This window comes from Eimeria necatrix, genomic scaffold (genome assembly GCF_000499385.1).
Source record: "Eimeria necatrix Houghton genomic scaffold, Enh_scaff45, whole genome shotgun sequence".
In the NCBI taxonomy this organism is placed as follows: domain Eukaryota; phylum Apicomplexa; class Conoidasida; order Eucoccidiorida; family Eimeriidae; genus Eimeria; species Eimeria necatrix.
Window position 1 is genome coordinate 102,713 of NW_013654809.1, and position 27,843 is coordinate 130,555.

The window sequence follows — 27,843 nt, forward strand, 5'->3', positions numbered from 1 at the left end:
GCATTAATTAAGAATGCATTACGAATTTGAAAATCTCATCGGCGGCCGGCTGGCCTCCTCATGGGTAAGACACGAGGCGGGCACGTGCAACGCGAATACTGCGGAAGCCACCACAGCGGGAGATACAGCATAAATGGTAGTGAGCGCTATATCAGTTCAAGCAATAAAGCTTCAAAAAAAAACAAAAATCAATGTGGTTATGTCTACTGGCCAGTGCCAGCCCGAGATGAAGCGCGTTGTGGGGCCCCTAGGGATCTGCATTATATGGAATGCCAGCTGTCTCCTATTCACTCAGAATTCAGGGGATTTCTCACATTTTGCAATAGTGCGCCTGATATCTATTTTCTCGAGATTTATAATGGATCTCCTCACATTCTACCCCCAGACAACAAGGGGACAGAATTGCTAAGATTCCTTCGCAATGTTGTGGAAATGCAGCATAGGGAAATGCAAGTGACTGTTGCTGGCGCAGTTTCTACCGAGCATCGGTGCATTAAGTAAGTGGCTGCAGCAGCAGGAACGAAGGCAAGGGAACCTTGGTCACCCTCCAACGATGGCACACACTGAGCAGCGGAGCCAGTGGATTAGCTTTGAACTGGAGGGCCCCTAAAGAGGTGGTTGTACTAGTCATGCATTGGCTTTCGTATCTAGCATGCGGTCGCTGGCTTGGCTACTTTTGGGACTTACTCAGGCTTTCCTTACTGTACGGGCTACTCTTATCGTGCCCTTCCGATCATTCAAAGAAAGACGAGGAGCATGGGTGAAAACTGGGCGTTCTGCGTTGCTGCCGGCCCCAAGCCTTCCATGTACTTCCTTCAAGTACAGGGAAAACCGTGACAGGAATGGCAACGGCTTAAGTAAAGGGGAGGTGGGAAGGTTAGTCTTTAAAGGGCCTTTCTGCAGCGAATATGCGTTCCTTACAAAACTGGCGTCTCGCACTGAAGCAACGGCGCTTCATTGCTCTGCTCAAAGGCACAAAAGCGGCTACACGATAAGTGAAGCTGATCGCTCTCGTGCTCTACGTGCTTTGCCCAGCAGCAAGACAGCATTCCAGCAAAATCCAGCAGAGAAGTCCGTCAACGAAGATGCCAAAGGAAACAGTCCAGAGGCTCATTCAGCAGGGGCCTATGCAGACTCGCTGTTGCCACCTCGGGGTTTTCGGGACTTCCCGCCTAGCATTTTTTCTGCTCACAAATACGTTTTCTCTAAATGGCACCAGGTGGCCTCAGAGTTTGGGTTTCGCGAGTACAAAGCCCCCTCAGTCGAGCGCTCTTCTCTTTACTCTCACTTCTCTCCCTCGGGTTCCAACAATGCACCTTCCTCACTTCCTGGCAAGCCATATGAAACGCCTTCTTCTCCACTCGCTACTATACCCCCTCACATCTACTGTTTGCACGTAAGCGGTCCAGATCCCCTCTGTCTGCGTCCTGAGATCACGCCTTCCTTAGCCCGTATGCTTCAGAGAGAACAGCAACAGCAGCCTTCAGGAATAGCTCGCCGCTGGTATTCTATAGAAAGAGTTTGGCGGCATGAGAGACCTGGTTGTGGCCGAAGGCGGGAGCATTTCCAGTGGAACCTCGATATAGTACTTCCCTTTCTTCCTGAGGCGAACCCTTCCAGTGGTATTCCCTCAGAGGCAGCAGGCCAAGGTGACTTGAGTCAAAAAGCAAAGCGAAATCGCGCACAGTTTTGTTCCCTTGCAACGGCAGAACTGATAGCCGCTGCAGTTCGCCTCTTCCAAAATGTGGGCCTTTCTTCGAGGGATGTGCGCATTCGTATAGGGAGCCGGGCTCTGCTAAGCGATCTTCTGTGGACCGACAAAGATTTAAGAGGTGCTGAGGTTGGCACTTCTGTTTCTGAATCTTCCATTAGCACCGGAACGACTACACATGATGGATGCCCCTTTGAGCACAAACTCATCACTGCAATGCAGGTGCTGGATCGTGCCGGCCGACAAAGCCAAGAGGAGACACAGAAGGCGCTCGCGGAGAGGCTAAACATCAGCTTGGATAAGTCCCGCCGCGTCCTGCAGCGAATACTTTCGTTCGACGTTAACAGCGATGCCATGGCGTTTGAGTTATCCGAAAAACTGCGGGAGCTGGAGAGGCGCCGTTTTGAGGACTGCCGAAACGGTGACATGTCTACTCAGAACCATCTGGAAGAACAAAGGTTTGCTGATTCTGGTAAAAGCCATAGCTCTCAAGAGCTACCAGACTCTGTGAGAGAGCTGCGGTATGTGCTTCATTTGCTAAAAGAGGGCTACGGCACAGGGGATTGGATCGACATGGATCTTCTGATTGTGCGGGGCCTTCACTACTATACGGGCATTGTTTTTGAAGCATTCGATACAGAGGCCGCTTTTAGAGCCATTTTAGGAGGTGGTTGCTATGGGGGACCTGGCGCCTACCCGGCGGAAGTGGTAAATACAGGGCCTCATATCTCTAAGAATAAAATGGAGATGTTAACGGCAAATCCGCCTTTAAACACACAAGCGTTTCACACCCGAGGAAGAATGAGGCCTGCAGTCACTGGAGTTGGTTTGGGTATGGGTGACTGCGTACTTATGGAACTGCTGCAACACAAGGGTCTTCTTCCCCACACTGGGAGCTCTGTTGATGTTCTGGTTACCCTGCATGAAAAATCCACGGCGGAGCGTTCGCGTAGAAGCCACGGCGGCGCTCTTACTGGCAAAGCACCAGCTATTCAGAATAGCACTATTGACGGAGAAGACGAGCATTCAATAGCAGACGCATGTGATACTCAGTCTGCTGCGCATATGCTGCCTTCAGTAGCAGGCACGTATGATCCCCGGTCTGCGTCCGCACAGATGCTGTGCTGTAGGCTGCGGGAGCTCGGCCTTCGCGTGGAGCTATTGCTGCCGCCTCAGCGATCTACACGAGCCATAATGAAACACGCCCGCTCTCTAGGGGCCAAAGCAATTGCTTTTGTTGCAACCAGTGGAGGGCAGCTCCCACTGTTCGGTCTAAAGTGGGTGGCGCCTGGAGGTACAGATGATGTCCATCCCTCTATTTCAACAAGTAGTGGAGGACAAAAAGGAAGCGATGTCTACGTCCCTCTGCATTCGAACAATGAGGAGACTTCGATGCAGCTCAGCAAGCAACAGCGAGAAACAGTTCAGGCAAATCGGCAACCAGTTCAGGCAAGTCAAGCCCAGCCGGACTACATGGGGACGCGCAATTTGAAGCGTGCAGAAAACCTTTATACTCTTCCCTCTGTCGTCGAAATGCTTAAAGTTCGGCTACGCCATTACTGCACCGAGGGCAATAAACAACATAATCTCAGCTAGGGAAAACACAAACACCACACCATCATGTGGAACTGATGAGTTTTTGCCCCTTCATGCGAAAGAAGCGATTTGGTAAGGCCCAGTCCACAGCCCATGGTAGAGAAATTACATATTGCTTGCTCGGGCGGCAGCGCATGCCTGCAAGTTCAGACGGTTTTAATCTGGCAACAGTGCCAGTGAAGAGTTCGACCGTAACAGTGCCTGAAAAGGTTTCGTATTTTGTTCAAACTTCCTCCAACATGTCTTGACACTCAATATTTGCTTTGGCGACGCATGAACTGAGCCCGGCAGCTGAGCTGACGAAGGCTAGCCTTTAACATTAGCATATCGATGAAGCAAGGGATACGCTGCGCAGATGGGTGGTGCATGCTCACAGGACCACTGACAGCTATAGTGCATAGGTTGTCGCCGTCCAGCTGTGGAACCAGATGAACTTCACAGTGCTATATTGGACCCAAGGTCAACATTCACATAAAAGCAGCCTGTCGCACGGCTCTTTCGACGTGGATATACTTGCTTTGTCCGACCCAGTTGCTCGCTGAAGTGTTCCCGCATTCCGAATTCCCACGGGCAGCGACGTATCTTTTGCACCAACCGTGCATGCTTACAGCTAGCAAGCATGCGCATTGGATCACTGGGACCTCACGGGCACTCCGGAGAGCCGTTGCAGAACTTGTTTTGTAGAATTTGCACGAAGGGCTCAGACCAGGATACGTACAAAGCTAGGACTACGCAAAACTAGGACTAAGGCCAAGGTGCGAATCTGAAATGTGGTCGGCGACACAGTACCTCGACAAAATTACTTGAAGTAGTTACAGTAGTTGCAAGGGAGACTGAAAAGCGTCCAAACAGCGGAGCGCTGGGCTTTCTGCCGCAGGACGGCCTCGCCAGATCTGTTCACTTTTTGCCACGCTTCGACGCATTGTCACCGCCCCAGTGACAAACTCGGTAATTGGCCGTTTGGACCGCACAAACGAGGGGAGCATCACTGAAACTCCCGCTGCAGTACCCTACAGCATTTCCGAAGAAATAGCACAGCAGCTTCCCCAAAGGGAAGGACTGCGCCATAGGCTCTTCGTGGTGTCCTTAAACGCCTCGTCACATGTACATACTCGCGAATGAATGCCACCACGAGCTCCGGACTCCACAGACAATCCACCACCCCATGCAGCAGAAACAAAAGGCATTTCAGGGAATACAAACTGTAAAAATGCATCACAACCCCCAAGGGTCAGTTGAAACACGGATCGATTGTCCTCATCATCCTGCCTTCATTAGAAATTAATCCATATTGTTCGCAATGCAGCTTGAGCAGAATGTTAAAACAAAGCGGATAGCCTCTGAAAATATCAGTTCAGGTCTCCGTGTTCTCCTCACTAAAACTCAGAAGAACGACAGTACAGTTCTCTCATCAATTGCGGCTACCCCTTTTACTGCAACAGCTAATCGGAAGAAATGCACATAGATGCAAATCGCTCTATGGGTTTCAGCCATCAGCAAGACATATTATTCGCCTCAGATGGCATAGACTTTATCGGATGTTGAGAACAAGACCGCCCCTGGCAATTAACAGCGACGCACGTCGTACATCCCTCCACAAACAGCAGCTACAAAAGGCCTTTCAGGGAATAAAAGCTGTAGTAGTTCATCAAAACCCTAAAGGGTCAGGTGAAACACGGATCGTTTGTCCTCATCATTTCGCCTTTATTGGAAACACAGTTCATAAAGCAGCGCAATGGAGGCAGCGACCTTGCATATCAGTTCAGGTCTCCGGTGTTCTCCTCACTGATATTCTCGGAAGAACGACAGTATAGTTTTGTCATCAGCAGGAGCCATTCGCCTCTCTTTAGCACAAAGCAAGCAGTGAGCCGCCTGCAGTGTTCCGAAAGCATTGCAACTGAGAAAAAACGCGAACACATGCTTGCAGACTTCTCCCCATTTGGCAAGCTGCTGCTGAAATATTATCAGCGCAATCGTTTGTGATGTTGACGCGCTGTCAGCCCTCTCCCCTCACCATGCCTTCAGAGAGAGGTTCCTATACGGTCAGCAGGGCATAGTCTTCGCTGCAAATGGCAGAGACTGCCCCTGGTGTCAATAACGAGACCGTCTCTGTGGCAATACGCAGCGGTGTCCGTTACATCCCTCTCTGAAAGTAATGAATAATTGCCACAACCAAACAGAGGGCTTGTCAGGGAATACAAACTGTAGAAGAGCATCATAGTACCCGAAGGTCAGCTGAAACACGGATATGTCCTCATCACCTCGCCCTTAATAAGAATTTGTCAATGCGAATAGCCTTTTACCAAATCAGTTCAGGTCTCCGGTGTTCTCCTCACTGAAATACTCGGAAGAACGACAGTAAAATTTGCTCATCAGCAGGGGCTATCCGTTCACAGCGCGAGCAGTCAGCCGCGCACACACCAGCAGTGTACCGAAAGCATTGCAACTCTCTAAAAAATGTGGAGAGATGCGTTCTTCGCAAGGTTACGCTCAAATATTTCCAGTGCAACCATTTATAATGTTGACGCGCTGTCAGCCCTCTCCCCTCACCATGCTTTCAGAGAGAGGTTCCTATACGGTCAGCAGGGCATAGTCTTCGCTGCAAATGGCAGAGACTGCCCCTGGTGTCAATAACGAGACCGTCTCTGTGGCAATACGCAGCGGTGTCCATTACATCCCTCTCCGAAAGTACTGAATAATTGCCTCAACCAAACAGAGGGCTCGTCAGGGAATACAAACTGTAGAAGAGCATCATAGTACCCGAAGGTCAGCTGAAACACGGATCATATGTCCTCATCACCTCGCCCTTAATAAGAATTTGTCCACCCAATCTACAAAGTAACTCACGGGAGACAAATGAAATGCGAATAGCCTTTTACCAAATCAGTTCAGGTCTCCGGTGTTCTCCTCAATGAAATACTCGGAAGAACGACAGTAAAGTTTGCTCATCAGCAGGGGCTATCCGTTTCCCTCCACCACAGCGCGAGCAGTCAGCCGTGCACACACCAGTAGTGTACCGAAAGCAGTGCAACACTCTAAAAAGTGTGGAGATATGTGTTCTTGGGAAGGTTCCGCTCAAATATTTCCAGTCCAACCATTTATAATGTTGACGCGCTGTCAGCCCTCTCCCCTCACCATGCCTTCAGAGAGAGGTTCCTATACGGTCAGCAGGGCATAGTCTTCGCTGCAAATGGCAGAGACTGCCCCTGGTGTCAATAACGAGACCGTCTCTGTGGCAATACGCAGCGATATCCAATGCAGCTCTCTTCACAAATAATCGCATGACGATCGAAGAGAAACTGAAGGCTCGTCAGGGAATACAAACTGTACAGGTGCATCACAGTACCCGAAGGTCAGCTGAAACACGGATAGTTTGCCTTCATCATTCCGCCCTCCGTAAAAATTTGGCATTTCAAACAAGGCAGCATATGCAGTACGCCACTGCAAAGCAGATACATTCATAGACTGCCGAGGTCTCCTTAGACACTCACAAGAAAGGCAGTATAGTCTAGTCACAAGCTGGAGCTATCCGCCTCAGCCCCAAACAGGAAGACATGCACTTTGTCGAAAACGCCTCTCGTTGGCACGGGAAAGATAAGAGAAAACTGGCATGTTGACGCGCTGTCAGCCCTCTCCCCTCACCATTCCTTCAGAGAGAGGTTCCTATACGGTCAGCAACAAGGCATAGTCTTCGCTGCAGATGGCAGAGACTGTCCCTGGTGCTATAACGAGACCGTCTCTGTGGCAATACGCAGCGATAGTTCAGCAGTCCATCATAGACACTCTTCTAATTTCTGAAGTAACCACACTTGGCGCAGCTCTGAAGCAAATCCACGGCTAACGTGAAGCTACCAAAAGCACCAAAAGAAAGCAGCCTAAGACGGTCTATACTAATACATGAAAGCGATATGCTACTTTCTATTCCTCTTACACTACAGAACACTTGGCTCCCTGTCATCGTACCGAACTATGCGCTGGAAGTGCCTGCAAGCAACTCAGCTCCAAAATTTTCCGATACAAACAATCAAGGACCTGCTCAAACAAAACGGCTGTTTGAAGCTGTTGCTGTCCGTTTAAACTGCGCGGTGTTCGGGAGTGTTGTGGCTCGCGTTAACGAGGATTCTTAGACCCCCTTCGGTCCTGGAAGCGCAGTGCATTTCGTGAGGATACATGAGAGCATGCATATCACGTCTATGCTATCTGGAGACCCGCCTTCTTCCTCATTTCCGCGTCGATCAGCTTCTGTTTCTTCTCCTGTGCGTGCTGCGACTTGATGCCTAGAAGGCCACCTCCCCAACGTCTCCTGAGTTCGGAGTTGTCATTGAACATCGCGCGGTAGTTCTTGCACTGCGCCTCGAGCTCAGCTTGGTCCTGCAGGTGGAACGTCACGTGAGGCATTAGCATTCGTTATTACCAGTGAAGGTAGTGCTATTGATATGACTCCGACACACAGAAGGCGCACATGCAGCAGTCTACACTCATATTCGCGAGCAATGCGGATTCAGCGAACTTTGAAGACAGAAAATCTTTCATGGTTGCAAATGAACCAACTCAATGAGTAGAGAGATCATCATTTCCCGCAGCGCTCGAATGAGCATCTTGACACGCACAGCGAGCATGTAAAGATGCAGGTAGCTCAAAAAGCAGCAATAATGAAGAAAAACACATGCACACACATGCAAAGCCCAACTTGTCAGTTGAAGACGATTATTTATATGCCGATGTCATTGCAGGGAATACCCCGCTTCTCAAAAAATATAATGTCATCCCTCGGGCATTACTGATGAAGCACTCAAGAGAGCGAGCCGACCATAGGAAAAAAAAAAGAAAGTAAGCAAGTCCTGAAGGCAAATCATCATGTCCCCCAGAGCTCAAATGAGCCTCTTGACACGCACAGCGAGCATGTAAAGATGCAGTTAGCTCATAAAGCAGCAATAATTAAGAAAAAAACATGCACACACATGCAAAGCCCAACTTGTCAGTTGAAGACGATTATTTATATGCCGATGTCATTGCAGGGAATACCCCGCTTCTCAAGAAATATAATGTCATCCCTCGGGCATTACTGATCAAGCACTAAAGACAGAGAGCCGATCATTGGGGAAAAAAAGAAAATGAGCAAATCCTGAAGGCAAGCGCCGGTTTTTCTCAGCTGAAGACGATTATTTTGCGTGAACCTCATCGCGACACAGTCGCTGGTCAACGATTGAAGCGCTCATCCCTAAGCCGGCGTCTTGCATGCATGCAAAGATGCACATAGAGAAACTCTGAATCCAAAGAATGAACTGAAATATATGCATACGAAGTACAGATACATGCATAGGCCTACCTCCTTTCTGACGGCGTCTACCGCTATGACTGCACACGTCTTCTTGTGTACAAGTTGCCCCAGTCGAGCCTTGCCCTTGACAATGCAGTAGGGCACGTCTTTCTTCCTGCACAGGGCAGGGAGCCAGCAGACAAGATCGATGGGAACGACATCGTGCGCAATGACAACAAGCTTGGCCTTCTTGATCTCGATCAAATCCGTGACATGGTTGAGACCGAACTTCAGCATCACTGGCTTCTTGCTGGTAGCCTGAGCACCGCTTGACTGCTTCTCTCCCTCAGCTATAAGACGGGCCTTCTTCTCCCCCCGAGTTTCCGGCTTGTACTTCGCCAGAAGGCGCAGCAGCTGGCCAGTCTGCAAAAATAGACCCAAAAATGCACCACACACCGCAGAATATTGCACTAAAATGCATAATATACTGCAGAATGCTGCACACACGCGCTGCTGCGATTACATAATGATGCCCCGTTTCAACAAACACCCTTACCTGGTTCTTGTCGAGTGTGTGGGTGAACTGGTTGATCGCAGGAGGCACCTTCAGCCTCTGCATCAAAACCCTCCTCTGGCGCTGAAGGAGAACATACTTGGGCCACTTCACAAACCTAAACGCAGCACACATCACTAAAAAAACATGAGACAAAAGGCCGCAAGCCACCACTATAGCAAGCAGTTCGCCTCACCTTGTTAGTTCGCGGCGAGGCTGGATGCTGCAGCCAATGCGGAAGTTGCGAGGAGTCTTCTGGAAGATCAGCGACTTGGTCGTCTTCTTCGCATTCTTCGCCGACGTCGGATCTGACGGAAGCTTCTTCTTAGATGACCCCGAAGCACCCTTCTTTGCAGCCGGCGCCTGCAGGAAACGTTCAACAGTCACTTAGGACTGCTGAAACATAAAAGAATGCCCCAACACTTCCCAAGTGCAGCCAACATGGGATCTGCACCGAGAACGGGGCACTGCAACAAGGCAACCGTCAAGCGAGGGAAGCAAATACTAGTGAGCAGCGGGAACCTCCTAGTTGCACTAGAACTTGATATTTCAGCAACAATCAGTGCAAATAATGGTGAGGTATATCTACACATGGCGGCGGCCGAACAGCTTAACCGCAGTCGCATCGGGGCCTTCCCCATCATGAGCCGCAGCTCCCACGACGCATGGAGCTTCAATTTTGAATTGATACACGAAAAGTAGAAAATGTGAGCAAAACTATGCACCACGGGGCGCTTAGCAATGCAGCAACTTCCTCAGCTGAAGAGCTACAATTGTGGGGTAGGCGCCAGGGGAGAGGGCTGCACGACGACCCACCATTGTGCCTACGTTTCGAGAGGCCGGCCTTGGTTACGGGGGAAAAGAGAGTCTTACTTCCTTAAGACAAGTTCTACCCAGTTTGCCCTTGTTCATCGGCGGGGCATGAGCGCATGAAGCTGATGCTGCCTGCAAGCCTAGCGCAGCAGCTTCATCCTCTGGCCCCAGCCTTGCATGCAGCCACAGCACTCCCCACACCGACGAAGCCGGCTGTTCGTCCTTTCCTCCGAGAGAAAACGAGAACCTTGGCTAAATGCGCTTCAATATTTAGCCGAACTTCACTTTAGTACATATATTGTGAGCAACTGCCACCATGTCCGCTGTAGAGAGGTTCGACTCACCACGCAGGAAGGTCTCCAAGACATGATACACAAACAGCCTCGTCGTTTACAAAGCCCAAAAAGAGATCTGTGCCATTAAATTCAAAAATAAATAAAAGCTCGACATAAAGGACAAAAGTACACCTCGGCTCTTCATTCTTAGTTCAGTGTAGACTTATGGTTAGACGCTCCGGTGAATTCATTTCAAATGCATTCATGCGTTGCAAATGAATTCACGCGTTATTCAAGAAAGGATATGGCATCTTCCCTCGTGCGAGGGTGCGTGATTTCCGGTCGTTGCTTTGTAATTTTTTGTATAAGTCGCGTTTCAGTAGGTGTGTGAGGGTCTAGGGATCCAAACACTAGTAGGTACAGCGTTCAGTGCAACGTCGGAAAAATTTAAGAGAAATTATTTTACAAAAGGGACACTGCATAGCCGGTGTTAAGGGCCAATGGTCACTTCAGAGCAGAGGGAAAGGTGGAGGCCTTGGAGGAGCAACAACACAAAAGGATTTCAGGTTTGTCGCCACGTTCATTAATGTCACTTCTGGCTGCGTACAGGCCCTCGAAAGCTGCGTACATCTTCAGTTTTCAACACTTTTGTGCGCAGAACGGTCACTAGAATGGTTGTGACGGCGGTTGCAGCATTTGCGCATCTGACGACCCTCTAGCTTTCTCAGCAGCTAGTGTTGGATTTGGAGTCAGGGTGTTACTCCAAGCGTCAAGTACTCCAAGCCAGTTCCTCTCGAGTCCGTTTCTGTATAACAGACAAAATGCTTGAGGGTTTAAATTATTCTTCTTGCTGGATCAAATGCTTGACCCGATCATTCCTGTATGGAGAGGCCAACAGGAGCTGCTTCCCCTCACAGATGTAGACTCCAGTTCAAGACTCAACTAGTGACTCTTCAGGACATTATTCAAAGAACTGTGTACCAGTTTAGGCGGCTGAACTCATTGGTAACTCGTTATTACAAGACTTTAAGGGCGTTCTGCTGCTACTGCCTGTGCCACGTTTTGCTGCGGAAGACGCCGCCCTCAGAAGGAGAGGAATACCTTGTGTATTTGGTTCTCTTATCGCTGTAATATTGTCTTCCGTTCAACTGTGCACTGTGATAGCTATTGTGCGTTCTTTTGGTGTTGTCGGCAGCTGGTTTTCAAATACCGTAGGTATCAATAGTGCTGCAGTAAAATGGGGTGCTCACCAAGTACACGTGCAACCGGTTGCCATGACAACGCTTCTATTTGGATACACTTTACAGTTCTTCCACTTTTGATAGCGCTGAGCCGCCTGGTACTGAGTGAAGAATAACTGCGTAGTGCTGGGTCGTCAGTACTCGCCTTTAGTCATCAATTCCAAGCACATCTGTACGTGCAGCGCCTGCACGAGTTGAGCCAACCCATCATGCGCACAGAAAGCTTATACCACTGGATAGTCAACACACAGTGAACTGAAGAAAACGCGTCGCAAAGCAAAGAAGTACACTTTGCCTGCGACTTACTGTGTCTGGAGAAAATTTAGCAGAAGACATCCAATGATGTCATTCCGGAAACCAGCACTATTCCGTTTCTTTCGAATTTTAATGCGTATGGATGTCCCTACTAGAGCTTAGATTGCGGTATACACGCGCCAAACTCATGAGCTTCACATTCGTTAGTGGTTGGGGGACACAACACACCAACACAAATAGCTTTGGAGCCGAATGCCTTTCCGTTGTTTTACTGTGGCAACTAAAGCATCGGGAGAAAATGCTTTGACCAAGCAACACCTCCAGAATCTTCAGATTGATCTCTACAATATCTGCAGAAGTCACTCGATAAAATGGCATACGGCTTCAAAGCCATCAGTCTCAGATGTCGGTAGCAAATGCTAAGCTTATGACGCTTGCATGCGGCAAGCTAAGCTCCGTTACTGGTTCCAAAGTGGTGGGAAAAATCCAGCAAACAGTGTATGCCGTTTCTGCCTTGGGGAACTAGCGACTGAAAGCTCCTCATGATTTCGAAATCGTTCTGTTATATCTCCAGCCTACAGTGTATTCTGTTTCTGCCGCGGAGCACTAGCGAGTATAAGCCCTTCATTATGACTTGAAAAAGTGCCTTGTTATGTCTTCAGCCTACAAAATGAAGAGAAACTGTTTCAAAACCCTTCGGGACTCAAAAAGAAACGCTGCAATGCAGGTTGCAAGTTCTGAACAATTCGCGGCCGCCTTTATCGTCTTGGCAGAAACAAGAGACGCTGTCACTGTGGTCTATATATAACTATACAGGAAGACGAGCTCAGTTGGCAGTTGCTGCTGCGACAAATGCAAATTCGCGCATCGCAACTGCAGTGTGGATGAACGCGCAGCAAGGCGGCCACCGTCACTTCTTCGCAGGCTTTGTGAATTCACTCATCACCACTTCTGCCTTTCCGTCTCGTTCTTCGTAGATGTACAGCACCACAGAGGCCCCCTGCAGCGCCATGAGCATGAAGCTCGGGGTGGGCGAGGGGGCCCACGGCTGGTAAGCGCCAGTGGCAGAGCCCGGGTTAATGAAGAAACACCCCTCGACTTCCCGCACAGAGTTACTGTGCGTGTGGCCTGAAACAATTATGTCGCAGTCCAGCCGCCGCTGCCACTGCAGCAGCGCGTCTGCGTCGCCCCAGGGCACGACTTGGTGGCCGTGCAGCAACGCCACTTTGAATTCCCCTGAAAGCAAACACTCTGGCGACTTCAAAAGATGAAAAACAACGAAAAAACAAACTAAAATGCAGCATTAAACAGAAAACAAGGGCCCGCTCTGCTTGTCAAAGCCTGTGTTTCTTTCAACTGCGAAAGTTGAATCAAAGTGGCGGCGCAACGGCAAGATCGTCAGCCACCCACCAAACTGCAGTATTTTGTACTCCGGGAAGTCAAGGCCTTCGTCCATATCGCCCTTCACTATGTGGACAGATCCAGCAATGCCCCTCAGGAAGTCGAGAATAAGACCATTTCCGACGTTTCCAGTGCACAAGACGTGGCGGATCTTGTCAGTGTGCAGCAGCTCCCTGAAGCAGGGGGGAAGGTCCACTGCCCTCTGCGGAACGTGAAAGTCCCCGATAATCAACACCAAGTCACCGAAATCGGTGAAGTTCCCAGCCATCCTCGCACTGAAAAGCTGGGCGATTCCTGTTGCTGCCTTCTAGCCTTTACTTTGTGGAATTTGAACCTGGTCCTGTTCTCAGGGCCGCTGAGACGCCCCCTTCAAATGCCCCTGTCAGTTGTTTATAGGCCTGTTTGCACTCGCAAGCTCAATACCATTTACCCGACTCAGGCGAAAGGAATGCCGATCCAAACTGTGTCACTTCAATTCCCCGTGTTCAGCCCTGAAGACAATCCCGCGGCAAGTCCGGCTTCGTGTGCAGAAGTCAACTTCCGGGCCTGGGGAGGCAGCAAGTTAGTCTCGCGCTCAATGCGATGCAACTTTTCAAAAAGGATTTCGGACGCAGCGGACGCGGCTTCCCCGCTTTTCAAGTTCCGTGAGGCGACAAGTCCTCGGTGTCTCAGGAAGCAACACAAACAGAAAAAACGCCTTGGAATGCATTCACACACACGAGCAGCAGCATGCAATCCCAATAAGGCGCAGGCATGAGACAAACTTCTCTTGTTTCGCCTGCTCAACTCCGTGTAAGGAAGCTTCGCTGGGAGACATGCGCTGCGCTAGTTTAGACACAGGAGCGCCGACTTCTAGCGGCAAACCAGGGGAAAGCACAACGCTGGAAGGTCAACCTTTGTCGAAAACTCAAAGGTCCTTTCCTCAGGAACGCCGCAGGTTCTGTCTGAGTAATCTGGCCGGCTGCCAAGCTGTGTCAGTTGTAATTAACGGCCACCTGCCCCCGCGGCCCCTTTCTGCTGCTGCTGGATTCAATTTGACCAGAGAACGCCATATATGTATCAAATCAACAAAACATTGAGGAACAAGAAGTGGAAAACGCAGTCGCGAATGCGCAGCAGCCCTGTTGCCCAGAGTTGCTCTTGGGACAGCTGCGAAGGAATACCTAACCCCACTCTAGAGCGCTCAGCTTGAAAGAGCCATTGCTTCACGAGTTTATTTTCAGTGATTTTATTTTAATTAGCAGAAAAACGCAACAATTCCCTAATTCCTCCGCTATCAAACTGCAGCAGCCTGCCTCCCCTCTGCTGTCCGCGCGGCTGCAGCTCCCCCGCGCCTCTCCTGGCCGCAGCACTGCAGCCGTGATCAGCCATTCGTAGCATCGTCATAAATAGCCGCGTCCTTGAAATAGTTTCTGAAGTTCGCCATTATACGCTTTCGTCTTGTCTTGAAGATGCCCAGACAACGCAGCAGTTCCGGCGCGCGCCGATCTTCTTCAGGTGGAGGCTTCTGTGCGTTCAAAGCATTTCCCTCTTCCTCTGAGGGACGGGAGGGCCTTTTATGGCTCTTTTGTACTTTTTGTTGCATTTAAATACTTCTTGATTGCAGTTGTCGCTTTTGTGGCCCGCAGTTTGGCCGCTTGCGCCTTCGAAGGCGTTCCTTGCTTTCTGTCGCTGCATGCGCTGCATCATCTTTCGTTTTTCTCCCCCAATTGCGAGCCTTCACTGATGAACTTAGAATTAATTTATATATCTTGGAATGCTGTTTATGGCTGGGACACAAGCGAGTTCCTAGCCGCAGCGCTGCATTTCCACTGAGTGACCACCGCTGCGTCGATGTAGTTGGACTCTGGCGTTTTCGGCGTTTTCACTTGGAAAGCTCGTCGCTGCATGCCGTTGCGACGCATTAATCTCCTGCTGCAGAGGCTGCATGCATTCAATACTGCAATTTGCGTTTAATTGGGACCTTTTGGGTCATTTTGCGTGTCTTTTTGCTGCAGTTGGGTCTCGTTCTGCGCGCCCCGCGGCGCCCGCGCCCGTGGCCGCGCCCCCGAGCCCCCCCCCCATGGCCAGCAGCAGCGGCGGCGGAGGCTTCATGGCCAACATGGTGGGAAATGTGGCGAGTGGAATGGCCTCGGGAGTGGGCTTTGGCGTGGCCCAGAGGGCCGTGGACGCAGTCATGGGCCCGCGCTCTATGGAAGTTGTGCACACGAACACAGCGCCTGCGGCCGCCGCGCCGCAGCAGCCGATGCAGCTGGGGGCGCAGCAGCAAAACCCCTGCGCAGCTTACCAGGAAGAACTTAACCAGGTATTTTTCTTTTGGTATTTTTCTTTTTTAATTTATTTCTTTTTTAATTTATTTCTTTTCAACCGAAGTGCATTGCAGCCAACGCGCAGCGCGCGGGACGGCGACAGGCAGCGGTCTGGCGTTTGCTTGTTAGCTGCATGTACACCGGGCTTCTTTTTCTTCAAAGTGCACTCTAGGCGCATTAAATTGTTCTTTTTTTGCCGTGCTTTTATATTACATTAAATAAAGTTGTGGCCTGCAAAGAAGAAGCAGTTTGGTGGCTGTGTTGGTTGTTTTTGGCGCAGTGCATGACCCGCCACACGGACATCACTCTTTGCCAGAACTACCTGGACAACCTGAAGGCGTGTCAGACCACTATGAACAGGACCTAAATTGCCACTTCTCCCAAAATGTAGCTGTTTGCCAGCGCTGTTGTGCAAATCTATGAGCGCAGCAGCCCCGAGTTCGCCTGCTGGGGCCACACTCAAGCTAGTGGTGTGCAGTAATCACAGAAATCCGTGACAGCCATTTGGTCCTTGTTCTGACTGACAGACAACATCAATTGCGAGTGCCTCTCGAGCACAGCTACAGTTCATGAATTCAAAACTAGTGTTGCGCATTGCAGCTCTTGCTGGCTGAAGCAACCGAGTGTACATCCAGCTCGGACTAGCTTTGCCATAGTTGCTCTAGTTAGGGACAAACACTTAGTGTAGCCACAGGCAGAAGAAGGCTGACGGAAAAAAGGGCGTTGGGTCTAAAGTGGATCGAAACAAAAAGGAAAGTGGTAGTCACGTGCTAGCTGGCAGGCTCTGAGTCCAGCAGTTTGCAAATGCAGGTAAGAGAGAGCCGCCCGTAGAGCCCCGAGCTCGCCGTGAGGTGTCAGTGAAAAATGCCAAGAGGCAGCTCGCCGCGTCAACTCTGCATGTACTCCGCAATGGAAGTGCAGAAGAAACGGCGGACCCTCTCGAGGACTCCGAGGCGGGCGTTGGCTCGCGAGGCAGAAGGCACTGTTTCCCTCACTCTCACTGCATCTTCTGCAACTTTGTAAGTTATTGGCAACGGATAAGTGGCAGTGGAAGGGTCCCAGGGGTTCATGGTGGATCCAATGTAGGAGCTGGTCCCGGCGGAGGTGACCACTCGCCACTGCAGCAGGAAAGCGCGCAAGTTGCTGAGAAATGGGCTTTCTGGGAGGCAAAAATGCTGAATTAATCCCGAAAATGCAAAATAAATTCACTTTTTTGAACAAAAATCGCGCAATTTCAAGAAACTCATGCAGTCCTGAGCTGCTGCCACTGACCTGTCCTTGAAACGCCACAAAGGTTTCAGTGGAGGGCAGTGTTTCGTGCGCGGGCAGATTCTCGTCGTTGGCCCGGAGCAGTCCTGGAAAGCAGAAGTTGAATGCGGAAAGCAGCTGCGTGTTGGTTGAAATGTTTTGCTTTTTGAATTATTTTATGTTTTCCAAAGAGATTAAAATGCTAATTTAGCTGTTTTGCACGCTCACCGTGGAATATCTCGGGGCCGTCGATCTTGATCCGCGGCTTCAGCCACGAAGACGGCGGCTGCTCCACAGTCACATCCTGCAGGCCACTTATGGTGTAAGCGTAAGGAGCAGTTTGAATTGGTGGGACTTCTGAGGGTGGTCTGGGGAGCTGCTGCTGAGGGAGTGTGAGCTGCGGCACGGGCGGCGGGCTGTGCTGCTTCACACTTGGCTGCTGCTGCTGCTGCTGCTGCTGCTGCGGCTGCGGCTGAGCATCACTGTCTTGGCGTTCGTCATCGCTCGGGTAGGCACCAGAGCTGGGATATTCATCTTCGCTGCTGCAGCAAACGGTGGACTGGCCAGCCTCTTCGACGGCTGCAGTCGAGTCGCCAGCAACTGGCTTCTTCGCGTCAGGCTCCACTGCTGAAGCTTCCCGGAGCGCATTAGCAACGCTGCAAGGGGACACAGCTTCCATTTTCAATTAGTTTGCAATTTGCAAACTAGAAATGCTTCTTGGAATTGACAGATGGGTGTCGGCTCCGCGCTTTCTCCTGGGATGCAGCAGGTGGGTTCTGGTGTTGGGTTTGATCTGACGCTGCGGGCAGCGCTGCAGATACAGAATTTGTCTACCGCACGGCAAATAAGGCTTTCACTCAAAATTTAATGAATAGTAATAAGGAAGGGTGTAAGACGATCGTGGTGCTCCCGTCGTAAGTGCAGGAAAGAATCGACCAGCAGTGCCCTCTTTTCGGCTGCAGCAGGCTAGCTAATGCGCATGTGGTCTGCCGCCTGCCTTCCTCACGAGCTCTTCCCCATTTCGTAATAAAACGACCAAATGAAAGCAGAATTTCTGCAGAAGAAAACCCTTTTGCTTCTACGGTGGATCAGTGAGCCGCTTCCGAGTGCTCACAGCGAGCCACTGGCGACCACTGGCCCGCAGCCGCACTATTCCTCCTTCCGGTGTAGGCCACAGATGGCGGATCTTTAGTCTTTAGAGAGGTCAACACTTTCATAAAATATTATGCTTTTGATGTAGTTTGAAATTACCCGGCGTTTCTGCTCCCCAATTGCTGGCCACCGTCAATTCTTCAATGGGAGTGAAGTGCAGCCGAAGACCAATGTTTGGCGCACGGCATTTTTGCTCTGGCGGAGTGGGATTTGGGAACTGTATGGAAAAAGAGGCTTGCAAATTCAAATTTTAATACTTATTTTCCCTTCAAGAATTCACTGGACAGTCACAACACTCAGCTGCAGCAACTGTCCAGCTTGGTCGCTGTAGGCAGCACGCCAGTGCAGAGTTATCTTCGAGAGTTATAAAGTATACTCGCGTTCTATGTATGGATGCTTTAGCTCTTCTCTATAGATTAGTGTGTTACTATTCTCTCAGATCTCTGATTTAAGTGCTGCTTTAATCAAACACTGCATCTTTTGGCATTCCCTCGTTCAAACTCTGTGAAATACGAGCTGTTTCCTTGGTTGGTTAGCTTATTTGCCTCCTTTGCAAACTCTCTTAGCACTCGCAGAAAAGCCCACGATATTATAGAAGGGCAGTTGCGGGTTTTCCTGCCCCGTTTTGAAGTGCCTTTTGGCATCTTTTGATTGCGTGAGGCCCTCTGGAGCGTTGCCTAATTCAACATTTTTACTTTTGCATTTCTGTATTCTGTTCTCCACCATCGAAACGCTTAATGCCCCCCTCGCTGAACTGTTCCTGCAGTTCTGGGCAGTACAACGGAGCCTGAAAGTCAGCTAGTTGGTGTTGATTTTCTTGAATTTGACTCAAGTTTCGCCTAAGACAAAACTAATATACAAATCGGCTTCAAAAGGCATACTTTTAAGATTAAATAGATCCTTGAGCTCTGCCTTTAAGCATGGTTTCTTGAGCTGGCAGCGGCCCTGTAGCTATCCAGGCTCTATGCAATCAAGCACTTCCAAGAAAGTCCACCACTCTTTCGGGGCCTTTCAGAAGCATCAGTCCATCTAAACTAATTGTTTTGCTTTATATAACGTTTATATTACTTAAGAAACGTGTAGAATGTTTCTAAGATAGCTAGCTACAGAGAGCTAAGTGTAGGAGCTCAGCTTGCAAGCTGGGCTTGGCGCACCCAAGTGGAAAATGTTTTATGAAATATAAACTGTCCAGTACGACCCATTCAAAAACTAATTTTGTGCAAAGTACCTTCCGGTAAATTGGAGGAAAACGTGTACCAAGGTACTTCCTGGGATAGCAGCTAGGGGTCACATTTCATTTCAGTTGGCCACGAAAGCATCAAGAAATCTCCACTGAAAAGCTTGGGATGTTTCCAGGATCAAACTATAATGGATTTCCTTTATAAAGAGCATCCAGAGACACAAAAGACAGCTAGAAAATGAAGAAAGAAGAAGTTTCACTTGGAGGAAATATTGAAGTTCTGTGGGAGACGAAACCGCACGACTGCTCCCCGATTTTCAGCAGCTAAGGCATAACCACTAACTAGTCATATTTCGCGCAGCAACTGACAGCCAATCTGAAGCAGATGTGGAAAACTTTGAAGCCAGAGTCTTTAAATCTGGCAGTTTGGGCTCCTCGGAAACGCCTGGAACAAGAGAATAGAAGCACCACCAGGACACCCCTAGTTCAAAATGAAATCCACTTCTTTAATATGGGCTGGGCTCTAGGCTATAGGGCTGGAAGGTGGTTGGGCTCGCAACAGGGCATGCACTACGGGAAGGAATATATCTCGAGATAAGCAACTTCGAGCTGGTGAAGCAGCGGCTCTATAGCAGCTCCTGCGCCCTTTTCTGAACTAAAATGTTAAAAATACTGGCTAAAATGTGTATATTATCTTTGAAGCATCTTTAGAAGATTCAGAAGCTACCTAGGAACTTCACATCTTCCGAGCTGGGAACATCCCATAGAGTATATTCAAGTATTCGTATTCCCAGACCCCTCAAGCTGCTGCGTTCCCCCCGCCCTCCAATCCAAACTCTCAAACAATTATTATACACTAACTTTATTTTAATCTTTTAATTCTTTTGCAGCAAAGAAAAGACTCATTGCCGCGGTTCGAGGGGAAGGCGTCGCACCGCCAGCTAGTTCTGTGACACAGAGGCCATTTCTGCTTTCCTTTTCGCACTTGCAACAAGAGTATTCATGTGTCGAAATGTCAGAAAGATGATTTAGTTTGTAATGAGTTCGGACTAATTTGAAAAGGGCACAGAATGGCAGCTTTCCAGAGTACTTTTCCGACACCCACGCACGAGTTTTCATTCCGCTTTCTGTCTTAGGCTTCATCAAATGCTTTATGATGAATCACACTGTACTTTATACCCCTCAAATAAAGCTTGGAAATATCCCGAACTATCCTAGTTACAAAATGAACAACTCAGGGTCACCACCCCCGGCTTCCAGCGATGTTCCCAGACAAAGGCTCTCACTCGAGGACCCTGGTGACCCCTACAGCAAATTCAAGTTAGACATTAGTTCAAAAATGCCATTAAAGTTGCATTAGTGGCCCCATTTGCGAACTGAGCTGCTTGTAAGAGGCATGTTTCTCTTTGCCTGTGGCATGTTTCTCAGCCATTCCATTTAGACATTGCTTGCTGTTCCTAGGCCACAAAATAAACGGACTTAAAGCCCATAAAGAAACCTATTATTTTGTCAGAGTCAGCTTTTTGTGCCCTTGGAGCCAGTTCGGGAGGGTCCCAAGCTTTTGCCTTCCAGAAGCCCAGTGTCCAAGACAAGGAAGGGCTAGCGGCTTCCAGTGCTGGCACCAGACACTGCCTTTTGTCTTTCTTTAGTGCCAAGAAGCGCTAAAAGTACTTTTAAGGAAATAATGCAAAAGATTTGACCGCTAGGGCCCTGCACTCGGCTGCACCCGATGCAGGCCCCTCCAGCCTCCAGCCCGCGTGGCCATACTACGGTATGCTGGGGCAGCCCGGCCTGAACTTGGCAGAAAGCGGCTCAAATATTAACTGTTTTGCCTATTGCTGCACACTCTATACGAATTTGAACTGTTTGATTCGCCCAACTGCGCAGTTCAAGCCTGCGACTGCAGGGGAAGCTCAAGTTCAGTGCCTTCTGTCCAGTGCACCCGCTGCGAAGGAGGCCTACTCAAGAGTTACGCAGTCCAGCAAAGCTAAATATATAAGAGAAACAGTGCGTGGCGGGACAGTTGCGGTGAAGGCGCATGCAAGCAGGGGGCAGTGCAAACTAGAGAGGCGGTTCGCCGCGGGCGGTGCTCTTCAGCCCGCCTGACACGGCAGCAGCTGGAACAAATCCGAAAAAAGCAACTAGGAAGTGTTGGTCGAGTTATTTGTCGATAAGATCTGGAGAAAAGAAGAGATGGGGAGGCTGGGTGACTGGGGTTTGGCGAGGTAACCGCTGCATGCGGCTGGTGTAGGCGCGCAGGGCAAATTGGTGCGGTGTGGCCGCGGCGCGGCGCGGAGCGGGAGAGTTTGTCTACTGGCCAGTTAGAGAAAAGAGAAAAGATAGTTTTAAAGGATTAAAGAGATTTATCTATCTTGGTGGAGGCGAACGCGGGGGAGAAGCTGCGCGGGCACGAGATGCGCTGCTGCAGGCAACAGCCACCGCAGCTGCTGAGTTCAGGGGTGGGGGGCGCGCCACAGCACACGTTGTGCGTTCAAGTCCAACTACGGGAGTTCAGTGACTGGCGGATCGTTTTCTTTTGTCCTTTTGCACGGAGTTTTGCGTTGATCGCGACGTTTACGGCTGTAATGCTGGCCCGCATGCTGATGGACAGGGCAGCAAGTTTCCGCGCGCCGCCCGCAGCAACGCTCTCAGCAGGGGAGTGTATCGCCCGCTATTCGCCCCCCCGAATGGCCCAACAGCCTTCTTTTCGTCTTATTAATCCCTTAAATCTCGTTTGCAGATGACAGGGGCGCGGCCAGTGGCTGCTGCAGACGCTGCGATTCCGCCGAGCACCCGAGCAACTGCCTAGCCTGCCTGCAGCTGCTGCTGCTGCTGCTGCTGCTGCTGCTGCTTCCGCCGCTCTTTCGCGCCAACTCGAGACTTTTCCCGCAGCTTTTCCAAAATGCAGTACGTCAACATCCCGCGGGACCGCGAAGACCCCAACTACCGCTACAAAATGCCCAAGTTGCTCTCCAAGATCGAGGGCCGCGGCAACGGCATTCGCACCAACGTCTACAACATGGGCGAAATTGCCCGCGCTCTCAAAAGACCCCCCATGTACCCCACCAAGTTCTTCGGCTGCGAGTTGGGCGCGATGGTCAAGTTCGAAGAAAACGAGGAAAAGGCCCTCATCAACGGCGCCCACAGCGAGGAGGACCTCGTCGCCATTCTCGACAAGTCAGATCCTGCTGCTGCTGCTGCAAGGCTGCTGCTGCTGCAAGGCTGCTGCTGCAAGGCTGCTGCAAGGCGGCTGCTGCTGCTGCAAGGCGGCTGCTGCTGCTGCAAGGCTGCTGCTGCAAGGCTGCTGCAAGGCTGCTGCTGCTGCTGCAAGGCTGCTGCAAGGCTGCTGCAAGGGTGCTGCTGCTGCTACTGCTGCTGCTGCTGCTGCTGCTGGTGGTGGTGGTTGGGGCGGCGCAGGGGCCGCGCGGGAGAGCGGCGGGCGGCGGGCCCAGAGCTGCTGCTGCTGCTGCTGCTGCTGCTGCTGTGCAGGTTCATTCAAATGTACGTGCTGTGCGGGGGCTGCGACTTGCCGGAAATTGACATAACTGTGAAGAAAGGAGTTTTGGTTTGCAAATGCAACGCCTGCGGCTACTCGGGGACTCTGGACAATACTCACAAGGCGGCGACTTACATGGCGAAGAATCCGCCAAATGCGACTGAGACCACTCTGGGGAAGAAGAAGAAGACCAAGGAGGAGCGCAGGGCCGAGAAACTCGCCAAAGAAGAAGACAAGTCCGAAAAAACTTCCAAGGAAAAGAAAAACAAAGACAAAGACAAAAAAAAGAAAAAAGGAGAAGAGGAAAACGACACCGACGGCCTCAACTCCAAAGCCGTGGACCACTCCGGCGACGCGACCCCGACCAACGCCGGTGAGTCTGCTGGCTCGATTTTAATTGTTAATTGCGGAAACTTTGATTATTTGAATTGAAAATAGATTATTTGAATTAAAAATAGATTATTTGAATTAATTTCGAGTTTGTTTCGTCGAAATAGACGCAAGTGGCTCGCGATCTGACGCGTTCAGGCGAAGACAGCTGGGACGAGGAGAAGTCCTCGGAGGCGGACAAAAAGGAAAAAAAGAAAAAGGAAAAGAAACACGCCAATGCAGAAGGGCCTAAGTTGGTGGTTAAGGAAGCACTGACAATAAATTGTCCGGAAATAGCCGAAGTCGCCGCGCGACTTCGCAACATGATTGGCACTTCTTCGGCGGTGACTCCCGACAGTTTTTTCGTTGAACTCCGGATGCTGCAGGTTTCCCAGGACTTCGACGCCAAGGTGGGCTTTTCGCAGTCCCAGAAATTGAATTTAAATATTAAATTGCATTAAATTGCATTTCAAACAATTAAATGGCTTTTAAACAGTTAAATAGTGCAGCGGACAACTGACACTCCAGCGATTCACGTTTGCTCACGCAGCCTGCATTTCAGCTTTCCGGTTTCTGCAAAAGCCCGTTTTTGCTCCTTTTTTCGCGGAATCTTCGCTGATTTGCAAACAAATAAACAAATTTGCGGAAAATCTTCGCTGATTTGCAAATAAAAGGCGAAATTTGCGAAGAAAGATCGAAGAGATCCTCGCGGAAAGCGGACTTGCAAAGCTGGGTGGGTGTGTGCGCAGTGCCGGATGTACGTGGTGCTGAGCGCGCTGTTCAAGGACGGGCTGAGTCCGGAGTTGCTGGAGGAGAAAATGGCATTTGTGGCGAAGTGCTGCGACTCTTCAGTGCATGCAGAAGATATATTATCGGCTTTGGAGAACTTTTGCTTCGAAAATGCCCTCACTGACATGGCCAGCTTCCCCTACCTGCTGCAGCGCCTCTACAACGCAGAACTCCTCGAGCCCGAAGACATCCTCGCTTACTACGACAGCCCCCGCGCCGACGCCGCCACGCAGAAGTGCAGAGCCTTTGCGGAGCCCTTCTTGAAGTGGCTGGCCGAGGCGGACTCCAGCGACGAGGAGTGAAGCTGCTGCAGCAGCAGCAGCAGCAGCAGCGGCTGCAGCAGCAGCAGCAGCAGCAGCGGCGGCTGCAGCAGCGGCTGCTGCAGCGGGTGGGGCCGGCGATCGCGCGTGTTGTCTTTTTGCGATCTCGGGAGGCTTGTGTCCGGGGCAATTGAATTTGCTGCTGCTGCTGCAGCTGCTGCAGCAGAAGGCGCCTGGGGAGCAGCAGGAAGCAGCAGAGGCCTGTGCAGATCTCTTCGAAATGCTTTCATTTCGAAAACAGAAAAGTTTTATTTCGCTGCTGCTGCTGCTGCGCAGCAGCAGCAGCGAGAGGCCCCCGGTGTCACTGGAGGCCCTCAGCAGCCCTGCGGGCGCCGGGGGTCGCCACTTCACTTGAACAACAGCCGTTCCTTATGATTAAGAGTTCCAAGTTGAAAGCTAAGTGGAAATAAATAAATAATTATAATTTTAATTGTAGTTAATTCTAAAAATGGCGAAGATTGGAAGAGTTCTGTTGCTCCTAGGGTTTGGAGAGAGTCGCTGCAGCCGTCTGTAGCTGCTGAGGTCTTTGCGCGCAGCAGGCCGCCAGGGTTTAGGGTTTAGGGTTTAGGGTTTAGGGTTTAGGGTTTGCGCTTAGGCGTTGTAGGTGCTGCTGCACTGCAGCAGCAGCGCCATTGAGGGTGGCATGTGCAGCGTGACGAGCCCTTGGGGCTGCAGCGGGAGGAAGGATGTTTCTGCTGCTGCGGTTGCTGCTGCTGCTGCTGCTGCCAAAGACTTGTTTGCTGCTGCTGCAGCGAGCGCCTCCAGCTGCTGCCGCGTCTCTGCTGCAACAGCTGCCAGCACTGCAGGGGCGGAGGGCTGGTTTGCAAGTTGGAGGAGCTGCAGCAGCGCAAATAAACGCGAAAGTGGAAGCAATTGCAGAATTAATAATGCCATTTAATTGAATTATTTCAAAGAATTTATTTCAAAGAATTAATAATGCCATTTAAATAATTTATTTCAAAGAACCAATAATGCCATTTAATTGATTCGTTTTCTTTCCGAAACGGCCCTCACCAGCTCATTCAGTGCAACATCCCAGTGCGTCGCCGCGCAGGCCTGCGCAGCAGCAGCAGCAAAAGACTTTTTTCTGATTTTAATTTGTGGCGATTTTTCTTTTGGACTTGCTTTGGAGTAGCAGCTGGGGTGTACAGACAGCAGGGCTTTGTGGAGAACGCAGAAAAGCGCCACCAAGTTGTCAGTTTCGCATTCTTTGAAGTCCGCGCCGAGCAGAGTGGAACAGATCGCCGAGATGCCTGCGCATGCGTCGGAATTTATGAATTAAATAACAATTAAATAACATTTAAATAACATTTAAATAATATTTTAAACATTTATTCTGCACAAGTGCAACTCGATCGCTGCTAATCGGCGCTGCTGTGCAAGTCCGATTCTGCACGCCGCCGCCCGATCTCACCCAGAGCTCCACAGCCACGCAACTTGGCCGCAAACCCTAAACCCTAAACCCTAAACCCTAAACATAAAAGCTCACAAAGAGATGTTCGGAAGCAAAAGCAGCAGCGCGGGGAGCTGTCCACGAGACACAGCAGCAGCTCCATCAGCGCGGGCCGCGAGAACCAGCGGGCGATTTCTTCTGCTGCAGCAGAACAGCAGCAAATAAGAAATGGCTGTTGAAGTGAGGCGGCCCGCTGCAGCAGAAGCAGCAGCAGCAGCTGCAGCAGCAGCTGCAGCAGCAGCAGCAGCAGCAGCAGCAGCTCGCTCACAGTAGTTCCGCCAGGGGCTTTTCTCCTGCACAGCAGCTCCATCAGCGCGGGCCGCGAGAACCAGCGGGCGATTTCTTCTGCTGCAGCAGAACAGCAGCAAATAAGAAATGGCTGTTGAAGTGAGGCGGCCCGCTGCAGCAGAAGCAGCAGCAGCAGCTGCAGCAGCAGCTGCAGCAGCAGCAGCAGCAGCAGCAGCAGCTCGCTCACAGTAGTTCCGCCAGGGGCTTTTCTCCTGCAAAAGTGCTGCAGCAACTTTTGCCCAGGCAGCTTCGACTGCAGCACTGAAGCCGGCGGAGGCAGCAGCAAGTTCTGAAGCTCTTCAAATTAATTTTCAACTTTTAAAAAATAAAAAAATAAAAACAAAATAATTCCAAGCAGCAGCAACTTGAACTCTTGCTGCTGCCACCCTACCAAATATGCCATTTAGCTGCTTCTTTATTTCCGCCGGCAAAAGGCCCCCGGGGCCCCCTGGGGGCCCCGGGGGCCCCCAGGGGGCCCCCCGGGGGCCCCCTGGGGGCCCCCTGCTGCTGCTTGGCAGCAAATAATGTGGGGGCGTTGGCAGAGTTGGAGGCACTGGTGTATAAAGCTGTGGAAGGTCTCAGCGGCGAGGGGGGAAGTGGGATTTAACTTGAACAAACAAAGTCCTGAAGAAAAGAAGAATGCAGCAGCAAAAAGAGCAGCAAAAGAAATGCCTTAGCAGCAGCAGCAGCAGCAGCAGCAGCAGCAGCAGCAGCAGCAGCAGCAGCAGCAGCGACACACGGGGCCCCCTTATGGGCTTGAAGGGCAATTCGGGCACTTTCGCAACAAGCTGAATTTAAAGCCATTTAAAAGCCAAAACTCCATTTTAAACACAAATTCTTCTCAATTTAATTAAAACACAATTAAAATTATTTATTATTCATTTTATAAAACTAAAGGCCCCGAAAGAAGCAAAAAATTCGAAAAAGAAACTCGCTGCTGCTGCTGCTGCTGCTGCTGCTGCTGCTGCAGCTGCTGCAGCACCGCAACTCACCGCGGACCACTTCTGCTGCGCCCAGCGATTTCCCCAAAGGGAATTCGGGGAAGTCCGGGGGCCCCTGGATCTGGAGAAGTTTGAATTAATTAATTCAAACGAGAAGTTTGAATTAATTAATTTTTAATTAAAAAGTTTTAAAAAAGATTTTCGAAAAAAGAAGTTTTGAAGGACTCAGCAGCAGCAGAAGCAGCAGCTCACTGCGCGGGGAGGAAAGGAATTCGAAAGACAAGCAACTGGACTTTCGCTGCACTCTTCTGCTTCTTCTGCATGCAGAGGTGCAGCAGCAAAAGAAGCAGCAGCAGCAGCAGCAGCAGCAGCAGCAGCAGCAGCAAACCGGCCCCCTGAGTCCTCGCTGGGGGGCCGCCAGCTCGCAGCTGCAAATCCACGCATTTCACTTCTGCTGCGCAAAACACGCAGCAGCAGCAGCAGCAACAGCAGCAGCAGCAGCAGCAACAGCAGCAGCAGCAGCAGCAACAGCAGCAGCAGCAGCTGCAGCAGCAAAGTGTCCTCACGCGAATTGAACTTCCTGCTGCTGTCCAGCAGCTTCCGCTTCTTCTGTCTTTGCTGCTGCTTCTGTTCGTACAGCAGACTGAGGGCCCGGATCTTGAGGGCTTCGCAAAGGGCTTGCTGCTGCTGCTGCGAAAATAAATAAATAAATAAATAAATAAATAAATAAATAAATAAATAAATAAATAAATAAATAAACAAATAAATAAATAAATAAATAATAAATAAATAAATAAATATAATTTAAATTAGACAATTGCAAGGAAGTTTATTGTTTTGTGGAATTACTGAATCGACAGAGGCATTTGGAATGAAGTACAAATTGCTGCTGTTTGGAGTTTCAAATTCTGTGTCTGCTGCTCCCCACAAAAGCTGCTGCCTCTCGCTGCATGCGCGCGCTTCCCGCGCTGCTGCTGCTGCTGCTGCTGCTGCTGCTGCTGCTGCTGCTGCTGCTGGCTGCTGCACTGCGCACTGGGAATTCAAGAATTCAATTTGGGCATTTCTGCGGCCGGCGCGGCTTTGCTGCCGGCGCTGCAGCAGCAGCGCAACAGCAGCAGCACGAACTGCCTGGAGTGCAGCATTTTTGCAGAAACTGGAAATTTGCAAAAGTGATCTCACCTCTTCTTGCATTT

The 27,843-nt window shown here is 50.4% G+C and overlaps 7 protein-coding genes across 7 annotated transcripts; 3 read left to right on the top strand and 4 right to left on the bottom strand.

Annotated features, from left to right (window-relative positions):
* Positions 1-652: 652 nt before the first annotated feature.
* Positions 653-3,307, top strand: ENH_00055910 (histidyl-tRNA synthetase, putative; the record flags this gene model as incomplete). The annotated part of the gene is made up of 1 exon (XM_013583842.1): positions 653-3,307. One exon carries the CDS (start codon positions 653-655, stop codon positions 3,305-3,307), a length of 2,655 nt encoding a protein of 884 aa, XP_013439296.1.
* Positions 3,308-7,498: 4,191 nt separating this feature from the next.
* ENH_00055920 (60S ribosomal protein L7a, putative) lies at positions 7,499-9,939 on the bottom strand (the record flags this gene model as incomplete). The annotated part of the gene is made up of 5 exons (XM_013583843.1): positions 7,499-7,678; positions 8,637-8,990; positions 9,124-9,238; positions 9,317-9,483; positions 9,937-9,939. 5 exons carry the CDS (start codon positions 9,937-9,939, stop codon positions 7,499-7,501), a joined length of 819 nt encoding a protein of 272 aa, XP_013439297.1.
* Positions 9,940-12,614: 2,675 nt separating this feature from the next.
* ENH_00055930 (vacuolar protein sorting 29, putative) lies at positions 12,615-13,373 on the bottom strand (the record flags this gene model as incomplete). Its single annotated transcript, XM_013583844.1, has 2 exons — positions 12,615-12,940; positions 13,115-13,373. The coding sequence occupies 2 exons, from the start codon at positions 13,371-13,373 to the stop codon at positions 12,615-12,617; spliced, it is 585 nt and encodes a 194-aa protein (XP_013439298.1).
* A 1,659-nt stretch (positions 13,374-15,032) lies between these two features.
* Positions 15,033-15,781, top strand: ENH_00055940 (CHCH domain-containing protein, putative; the record flags this gene model as incomplete). Its single annotated transcript, XM_013583845.1, has 2 exons — positions 15,033-15,410; positions 15,695-15,781. 2 exons carry the CDS (start codon positions 15,033-15,035, stop codon positions 15,779-15,781), a joined length of 465 nt encoding a protein of 154 aa, XP_013439299.1.
* A 520-nt stretch (positions 15,782-16,301) lies between these two features.
* Positions 16,302-17,341, bottom strand: ENH_00055950 (hypothetical protein, conserved; the record flags this gene model as incomplete). Its single annotated transcript, XM_013583846.1, has 3 exons — positions 16,302-16,532; positions 16,687-16,769; positions 16,891-17,341. The coding sequence occupies 3 exons, from the start codon at positions 17,339-17,341 to the stop codon at positions 16,302-16,304; spliced, it is 765 nt and encodes a 254-aa protein (XP_013439300.1).
* Positions 17,342-21,896: 4,555 nt separating this feature from the next.
* Positions 21,897-23,950, top strand: ENH_00055960 (eukaryotic translation initiation factor 5, putative; the record flags this gene model as incomplete). Its single annotated transcript, XM_013583847.1, has 4 exons — positions 21,897-22,171; positions 22,484-22,863; positions 23,019-23,269; positions 23,609-23,950. 4 exons carry the CDS (start codon positions 21,897-21,899, stop codon positions 23,948-23,950), a joined length of 1,248 nt encoding a protein of 415 aa, XP_013439301.1.
* A 589-nt stretch (positions 23,951-24,539) lies between these two features.
* Positions 24,540-27,841, bottom strand: ENH_00055970 (hypothetical protein, conserved; the record flags this gene model as incomplete). The annotated part of the gene is made up of 5 exons (XM_013583848.1): positions 24,540-24,805; positions 26,702-26,771; positions 26,903-27,078; positions 27,217-27,337; positions 27,500-27,841. 5 exons carry the CDS (start codon positions 27,839-27,841, stop codon positions 24,540-24,542), a joined length of 975 nt encoding a protein of 324 aa, XP_013439302.1.
* Between the last annotated feature and the right edge of the window lie 2 nt (positions 27,842-27,843).